Source organism: Falco rusticolus, chromosome 13, assembly GCF_015220075.1.
Source record: "Falco rusticolus isolate bFalRus1 chromosome 13, bFalRus1.pri, whole genome shotgun sequence".
Taxonomy (NCBI): domain Eukaryota; kingdom Metazoa; phylum Chordata; class Aves; order Falconiformes; family Falconidae; genus Falco; species Falco rusticolus.
The window spans coordinates 254,614-263,627 of NC_051199.1; the positions used below are offsets into that span (position 1 = coordinate 254,614).

The window sequence follows — 9,014 nt, forward strand, 5'->3', positions numbered from 1 at the left end:
AGCTGATGATGCTGAAGCCAGGTGGAAAAAACTACGGGTTGAAAAAATGGAGGAAAAAACGGAGGAAAAGAGGGGGTTGGAAATAAAATTAAAAAATAAAAAACACCGAAATGGTGCGATGGAAGAAACGGAGAGGGAGGAGAGAGGGTTGTTTTCCCTGAGCTCCGAATTCCCAACGGGAAAAGCCTTTACGAGACGTTTCACCCTCTGTGTTTAGGAACTGACATCCCCCCCCCCCAAGGGAAATACGATGCGCGAACAGCCAAAAAAATAAAGAAATGGGAAAATTAACCCGCTCAAAGCACCTTTCCCGGTGGGAGCCCCCTCACCTTGTGCATCTGATGCATGTTGTCCTGAGCGTAGCCCCCCGGCCCCTGGGGTGGCAGCGGGTGCCCGGCGGGGGGTGGCCCGGGGCTGGGTCCCATCATACTGTGTGCGGAGCCGGGGGAGGGGCCGGGAGAGGGGCCCAGCATGGCCCCCGGGGATGGCCCTGGTCCTGGCGATGGCCCCGGCCGTGGTGTCCCCCCCATCGGAGGATCCGGAGTCGACATCTTCGCAGCGGGCAGCGGGTCCTGGCACCGGAAGGCTCGTCTCAGCTGGAGCTGCCGCAGCTCCTGGAAAAGCCCCCGAACCGGGTGCAGAAAAGGGAAATTAGGGTTAGGCACGGCACCGGCGTGAAGCCCTGGCTCACCAGCACGGCGGCAAGCCTGGCCTCCCGCACGCCGCATCGCCGGGAACAGCGAACCCGCTGCCAAATCCATCCAGAGCGCTGGATATTCCCGGGATTCCCCGCAGCACACATGGAACGCGCTCCTCCGCTTGTCTTTCCAGCCGAAGCGGCTTACGCCGGGTCTGGCAGCGGTTTGTTTATTTTTGGCACCAACGTGGGAACCGATTTCAAGTCGCCCCGCGCTCACTCCTGGCAAACGCGACGCCGGAGATGCCAGAGAAGCCAAAAGATCCTGTTGGGAGTGGGCAGGGAAGCGGCGAAATCCGGCACCAGAACAGACCAGCAGCTCGTTCATGTTGAACGGGCGATTTCTGCGGAAAAGCGTCGATTTGCGTGGACAAGCGTCGATTTCTGCGGAAAAGCATGGATTAGCGTGGACAAGCGTCGATTTCTGCAGAAAAGCATGGATTTGTGTGGAAAAGCATCGATCTGCGTGGAAAATCATTGCTCCTCCCCAAGAAATTGAAATCCCTGGTGAATTCAGACGCAGCGCACAGAATGGCTGCTCAAATCCGACGCCCATCCCGGTCTGGGGGCTGGAAGCGGGTCGGTGGTTACAGCCCAGAGGCGGGGGCACAGGGGGGGCTGAATCCACCCTCCAGTGCCAAAATGGGATCAATTCCACCCAAAGCGTTGCTCCCACTGCGGGGAATCGCACTTCTGCAACCGCGAGCGCAATCCGGAGCGAAGGAATTAAAAATAAACTCAGAATGGAACGCAGCCGCGGGGTGACGTCACTGGAAAGGGGAAGCTCATTAAATCTGAGGTCTGACGAAGGCGTCATGGGGGGATTCTGCCGGGGCGCGGGTCTCGTTGCGATGATAATTACGAGCAGGTCACGGCTGAGCTGAGGCGTGTCTGGCTGGTCCCACTCCTGCCCCACATCCCCACGGATGATCTGGAGGTGAGTTACCACCCCAGTTTGCTGCTGGTGTTAAACTGGGAGGTGCTGGCGACTCTCTCGAGGGACATCGACGGCGTGGAGATTAATGAGAGCCGACGCCGTACTCTGCTCACGGCACAAAGTAACACCGGGCAGAGGGAAAAACAGGGAGAGGAGCTGCGTCTGGGCGATGCCTCCGTCATATTAATTAAGAGCAGCCCCCAAACTGCAGCAACAGAAATTATTTTGACTTCAAAATATGCGGAAAAGCAGAAGCGTGGCGAGGTTTAAGACCACAGATGGTTGTGGTGAATGTGGCACCTGGTTAACGCCGGGCTGTCGGCTCCAACCGCGCAGAGCAACCTGCGGCATCACCCCCATCCCGCTCCAACACGCTTCTGAGGGACATTGAACCCCCGTCCGCTGCCCGAGCTGGCTGGGAAGATCCATTTGCTGGTGACAGAAATTCGATTTGATGTAAAATAAGGACACGGCGTTCCCACTGGCGGCTTCCAGAGCAGCGAGGCCGGGGAGAAACGCGTGTGTGCCGCCAGCGTGGGGCAGGTGGGCACCCACCACCACCTGGGAAAGCAAATCCACGCCTGGGCTTCACGCTCCGGCACACAGCGCAGCTGCAAGAGCCAAGAGGAACCGTCACCGGGGGCCGCAAATGCGGCAGCGTGGGCAAGAGGATGATGCGGGGCCAAAGCACGGCTGGCGGCACTCCAGCGCCTGCCGGACAAACGGAGCCATGGGCCAACCTGGAGATAAATCTGCAAAAGTCCTGGGCTTGGCAGGGAGAAGTTCACCAGGCTGGTGCTCGCCGTCTACGCTTGGAAGGTGCCGGAAGGGTGGATGCTCCTTTTTTAACGCCAGGGAATATTACGGCTCCTGCGACGCTCACCTGCAGCGTTTCCTCCTCCGCTTCATCTTCCTGGCAAACACCATGGCACAGAGGACATTCCTCAGGAATCAAACCGATTTCGAGGCGACCGCAGACACCCCGCGCGGCTGGGAAGCATCCAGAACAATTAACGCTTTCTTCTTGCGCTCGGGACGAAGCCTAATGAGCGCGGGGCAGGCGCCGCCATGCTGCTGACCCCCCCCTTCCCACCACCTCTGCCAGCCAGGGCCGGGCACTGCTTCATCCCCATTTGTTCTGGCAATTTTGTGGTCGCGGGTGTTTATTTTTCATTTTCCTCCCACGCTGTTGGTAAACATGGCGGAGCCAAGCGCTTCCCACAAACACGGCGGCGGATGGAACCATCCTGCCAGAGACGGCGGATTCATGCTTCTCCTGCAGCCCGGGAAAGCAGGCGCTCGTCTTCTCACACCAAAAAGGTGCAAAGCAGCCGCTAAAAAAAAGCCATGCAGGTCTAGAAGCTTCTTTTCCACCTCGTCTTCAATCCATCCGGCTCCACAGCGGCACCAAACCACAGATTTAATCATCTTCAGGATCCCCGGGCTGCAAGAAGGGGCAGGCAGCCTCCCGACTCCACGCTCGTTTCCTGCTGGAAAACCCCCAGTCGAGCAAAACGCCGGCGATTCCCAGGACGCGGAGCAGCCACAGGGGAGGAAACTTCCCAAAATACCCACACGGGGTGTCGCACGCTGGGGAGGGAGGTGGGAAATGGCCGTGGAGGCGAGCAGGCGCGCAGCCCGCCTAGTGAAACGCCTTTCGGGTGGTGAGGAGCCCCCCGCTCCAGGGATGCCTTTTTGGGGCGCTCCGGCTCGCCCAGCAGCGTTCCGAGGCAGCAGGCGCATCGCTTGTTTTCAAGCGACAACACTATGGCTCTTCATGCTTTCCATTTCCCAGTTTAAAAGAAAAAATATTCAATACTCACGTCACTCCCAGGTTTTTCGCTGCCCGGCGGAGGGGAACAGCGACGAGACCTCGAGTCGCGGCCGCGCTGAGGCCTCCCCGCGCTCTCGGGAGGCCAAGGAACAGAACCACGACCGGTGACCGTTTTCCCTCGTTTTCACTGCCCTGAGCGCATCGCCGCGCCAGGCACGGGGGAAATTCGGCATTCAGAGGCTCCCGCCTGCAGGCGGAGGGGCCAGCCCCCCACGGCACAAGGGCGGGGTTTATCCCCCCCGTGAGGCCTTTCCAGCCCACGGGAATCTCTCTCCTTCAACCCACCCCCCCCCCGGAAAACAACGGCTGCAGGAGCCGCTTGCCTCAGTCCTCGCTTCCTCGTTAGCTAACGAAGCACTAGAAGGAGCGGAGGGACGGCGCCCGCCTACCGGGAGGCAACTCAGCCCCGTGCGAGCGAGAGCTGCGCCCCGGCGCTGGCTCTTCTGGGAGAAACCCAAAATAAACGGCGTACTTTGAGAAACATTAGGAAGCATGAAGTACTTTCCCACTAAAAAACCAAGCTCTGCTCTTCGCCAGCACCACCGGAGACCCAGGCCAGGGCCAGCGCCACCATCACCTCTCCCCCACATCGATTTGATTCTTATTTTTATAAATATAAACCCACCCGACCCCCTACTGCTGCCCACGGGCACCTCTCCACCCAGCACCAGCTGCTTCCGCACGAGGAGACCCCAAATCCAGGCACCTACCTATGGGCATGGGGGTCTGCGACACCTCGCAGCGCCGGGGCGGTCTCAGGGCGATGAGCTTTCAATGCAACGCTGCAGGGAGGAAAAAACAGTAATTAGTTGGCACCCGTCGTTATCCAACGCCCGGCACCAGGGCACTGCTCTCTGTTTCACCCCGACTCAGAGGAGGCGCATTCCAAGCGTTAACAAGGCACGCCGCTCGCCAGCCTATTAAAAACGTGAAGTTTTTTTACGGCAGCAACCGATTTAATGTAATTTTCCTTAAAAATTTGCTTTTTTCTGGGTATGTTAACGCCTGTAGGAAGGCGCAGGACAGGGGGATGCTGCACTGCTTCTCCTCCTGCCTCATCTGCGCTGCCTCGGAGATGACAAACCCACCGAAGGCGACGCCGTCGGTCTGTCCGTCCCGCGCCGGTGAGGCCACCGGCATGTAGGGTATGCCGCGCCGGTGTGGCAGTAGCCATCCCCTCCCCGTGGTGAGCCCCGGGCATCCTGGGGGGGATTTTTGGGCCGGGGAGTGACGAGGGCACGGCCGCGTGACAGGCACAGTGACAGCCCGCTGACGTCCGCACCGTAAACACGCAACGATCAATTAAAGAATTAAAATTAATAACGAGCGTGTTTGCTAAGGCAACCTGGATCTCACAGGCTCCTGCGTGAAAATACATCTCGCTCCTTTCCGCAACCATCATTTCATTAAAAAAAAATAAAAAATAAATAAATAGATGATAGGCTGGGAATTGTAATTAAATCCTTGATCGCAGGAGGAAAAAAAAGCTTTCCTTAATTAATTTGAGGCATTTGTCACGGGTGGCTCGCTTGGTTTGCCTATTTACGAGGCTTTTCGTCGCATTTCCACGAGGCTTGAAGCCAGGAGAGATGGCTGGCTGAAAAATAAGTCGCGCCTCTGAAAAACCAGCTCAATTTGCTCACACCGCTTCGTTAAAATCATCCCCCGGAGCTCAAGGCAGGCTCAGCCCCCAGCTTTCTCCTCTCAGAGAAAAGGGTTTCCAGGATTTTTTTTAAGCTTTTCTAAAACTTCCAGTGTCAGAACGAGCCCAGAAGCCCAACCTGCGCAGGGCGTAAAGCGAACAGGCGGCTCGGTTCTTCATTATCTCGGTTCTTCGTTATTTCGGCGCAGCTCATGAATTTCAAGCGGCAGCTGCACAAATCCTTTAATTACACACACACACAACCCCCCCCGCCTCCTCCAGCCTGATCTGGGAAGGAGGAAAATAGAAATTATTCTAAGAGAGGAAATTAGCAGCAGAGTCCCCAGGCTCGCTGGTCCATCGGACAGTGCTCATTGTGGGGGAAAAGAGGCAAAAAAACCGGACACCCCCCCACCCCCCCCCCAAGCTGTATAAAACCCCCATCAGCCCTGCACCGCGCCAGGAAAAGCAAAAAATCCTGCTCCGCCAGTGCAGGAAACGTCATGTTTCACCCCAAACAAATCCAAACACAACAATGAAAATAATTTAGGGGTATTTCCACCCCCACCTCCCCCAAATCAGGATCGGGCTTTTAAAATTTATAAATATTTATAAAAATAATTACCCCGGGCTCGGTGTTTCGCAGCAGCCCAGCACCGCAGGATGATGCTCGTGCCCAGCTTTAACGCATCGGGAACACGCAGCGCTGGAAAAAAGGGGTGGCTGGGTGGCTGCGCCCCCAAAATCCCGCCCCCCCCCCGGGTCCCCAGGAGCAGCCCTGAGGGACCCCCCCCCCGCCAGCACCGATGGCGACGCTGCCTCAAAACAAAAGGCGGCGGCACTGAGGGCTGCGCCGCCAACAAAGGGGAGGCGGATTCACCCCCCCCAAAATGGAAGACGACGGTTGAGACCACCCCTCAATTCAATGGGGGGACACCAGCGCACGCTCCTGAAAGCGAATGGGCATCAGGCTTTGTGTGGCGCCGGGGGATTTTGGGGTGGCGGGGGGTTCACTAATGTCGTGATAAAAAAAAAAAAAACCCACACAAAAAACGCACAACAAAAAGACACCCCCTCCCATGACATTGCCCCCCCCCCCAGATGGGGCCCTTGCTGCGCCGTTCCCAGCGGCGACAGCGCCTGCGCTGGATCCCCCCCCCCCCCAAGGGTGGCCTTTGTGCTGGGAAGGTGATGGATTCCCGGGGGGAGACCAGGGAGCGAAGGGAGCCCCCGTCCTCCGGCACCGCGATCCCCCAGCCCTGTGCTCCCACCCCCCAGAAATTAGCTGGGGGGGGGGGGGGGGGGGGGGGGGCAGGGGGTTGCCAGTGACAGCAGCCGGAGAGGGTCCTGGCTTGGGAGAAGAAGGGGGAGCAGCCCGGGAGGGGGGGTTAATGGGGAGGGGGCCGGTGTCCTCCTGAAGGACAAACAAAGCCCTGAGGGGGGGAGGCTGAGGATGAAGACGGAGGGGGGAGAAGACAAGGATTGGGGAGGGGGTGGGGGGGTGGCAGGGGTGAAGACAAGGATGGAGGGGGGGGGGCAGGGGTGAAGACAAGGATGGGGGGTGGCGAGGACGACGATGATGGAGGATGGGGGGGGGGCGAGGACGACGACAGGGCCGCGTGAGGATGGAGGGGGGGGGGGCGCATGAGGATGGGGGGGGGGGGCCTCTGCCCCACTGAGAGTGGGGAGAACAGGGTGACGCAGTGGGGCTGGGGGTACAACACCCAGCGCCGGGGGGAGCGTGTCCCCCTTTTGCAGGGGGAGGCAGAAGGAGGCTGGGGAGCAGTTTGGGGTCGGGGGGGGGGGGCACTGTGGTGCCCCTGACCCCCCCGGTAGCAAAGGGAGGGCGGGGGGCAAGGCGGGGGGTGGGGGGCTGAGCCCCATCCTGCTGGCCCCGCAGTGGGGGGCTGGAGGGAGGAGGCTGGGCAGGTGGTACCGATGGGGGGGGGGCACTGAGGTGGATGAGTGAAGGGGTGAAAGGGAGGAGGGGGCTGGGAGGGGCGACTGAAGTGGGAGATGAATACAGGGGGGCTGAAAAGGGAGGGGTGATGCTGGGGGAGCGGGGGGGGGCTGATAAAGGGGGGGAGATGGCTGGGGGCGCTGAAAAGGGGGGATATGGGGGGGCTGATAAAGAAGGGGGGAGATGGCTGAGGGGAGAGAGGGGGACTGAAAAGGGAGGGGTGATGCTGGGGGGCAGAGGGGGGCTGATAAAGGGGGGAGATGGCTGGGGAGACTGAAAAGGGGGGAGATGGTGGGGGGGCTGATAAATGGGGGGAAATGGCTGGGGGGCAAAGGGGGGCTGATAAAGGGGGGGGCTGATAAAGGGGGGCAGATGGCGATGGGGGGGCTGGGAAAGGAGGGGGGCGGCTGGGGGGTGTGTGTGGGGTGTGTGATAACGGGGGGGCGATGGCCGGGCTGGCGGGGGGGAAGACGGCGGCACGGTTGTTCCCCCCCCCCCCCGGCCCCCCAACCCCCCCAGCCGGCAGCAGCGTGACCCTCCCGGCCGCCATTCCCGCCCCCCCCCGCCCCGGCCGCTTTCCCCCCGCCCCGGCCCCGCCGCGTCGGGTCCCCCCCGGCGGCCCCTTACCGCGCTGCCCGCCCCAGGAGCCGCTCACAGGGCCCATCCCCGCCGGGCGGCCCCGTCCCACCGGCCGCGGGGGGGAACAAAGGAGCCGCCACCGCCGCCTCAGGGAGGAGAGCGACAGAGCCGCGCGCTCCCGCCACCGCCCGCGCGTGCGCGACGCAGCCCCGCTCCCCCCTCCCCCCCGCGCGCGCGGCGCGCTCCCGGCCCACCAATAAGAACAGCGCCCTCCGCCAGCGCGGCCAATGAGGGGAAGGGAAGTGGAACGCGCGCTTCCGCCAGCCCCTTTCCCCTCACGGTAACCAATGAGAACTCGGTGAATCCCGCCCCCTCCGGCCCATTGGTGGAGGAGGGGAGAGAGCGAGCAACGGGTAGGAGTTCTGGCCAATAGAAGGAGGAGAGGCGCGAGCGGCACTGCGGAGGGAGGGGGGAAAGGGCCCGTCCTGCTCGCCCGCCGCGCGCAGCCAATGGGAGGCGCCCTCAGGCTCTGTCCCCGCCCTTCCCCTCTGCCTGTCCGTCACCCGTGAGTGTAGCCAATCAGAAAGGCGCGCCCGGGCTGGCGCGGGCTCCAGCCCCGTCGCAGCCAATAGGAGAGCGGGAATGGAGCCTTGGGGCGGGAGCGACGGGGCGCGTGCCGGCCGCTCGCGGAAGCGCCGGGAGGGGGGGGGGGGGGGGGGGGGGGGCGGGGGCGGGGGCGGGGCGCGTATGCGCAGTGCTCGTGCCACTGCGGCGAAGGGAGGGGCGGGGAGCAGGGCGGGGCCTGGGGGTCCCGTGGAGGGGGGGGGGGGCTCCGGGTTAATGGACCTGGGGGCCTCTGAGGGGTCGCAGGGCTGAGGCCTATGAGGGATGGGGGGGGTCCGGGGGGTCCCAGGGTTGAGGCCTGGGGAGTGGGGGGGGGGCTGTGAGGGACCGGGTGTCCTGGGGGGGTCCCAGGGTCGAGGTCGGGGCTGTGTGTGTGGAGCTGTGAGGGACAGGAGGGGGGGTCTGGGAACGGGGGGAGTCCGGGTGTGTGTGTGTGAGGGACCAGGGGTCCTGCCACATTTTGTCCTTGCCGACCCCCCCGGCACTCGCCACTCCGCCCCCGGATCCCCTCGCACTCACCGAATCCCCCGGAATCCCCCCCCCCAGATACCCCAGCGCTCACCAAATCCCCCCCAGATTCACCTGGCACTGACCAGATCCCCCCCAGCACTCCCCAATCCCCTAATCCCCCTGAATCCCGCACTCACCAAACCTAATCCCCCTGGCATCACCCCCCCTGGCACTCCCAATCCTCTGTGCACCAAATCCCCCCCAGATCCCCGCGCTTCACCAAATCCCCCC

The 9,014-nt window shown here is 61.9% G+C and overlaps 1 protein-coding gene across 1 annotated transcript in view; it reads right to left on the bottom strand.

The window, feature by feature from the left end:
• Window positions 1-7,853, bottom strand: part of SMARCA4 (SWI/SNF related, matrix associated, actin dependent regulator of chromatin, subfamily a, member 4) — a 33,180-nt gene extending 25,327 nt beyond the window's left edge. Inside the window, exons 1-2 of the mRNA XM_037407225.1 lie at window positions 7,698-7,853; window positions 330-4,250 (exon numbers count right to left, since the gene is read on the bottom strand). Of these exons, the coding sequence (XP_037263122.1) occupies window positions 330-1,514 (1,185 nt within the window). The 5' untranslated portion in view covers window positions 1,515-4,250; window positions 7,698-7,853. The remainder of the gene's footprint in view (window positions 1-329; window positions 4,251-7,697) is intronic.
• Window positions 7,854-9,014: the final 1,161 nt, after the last annotated feature.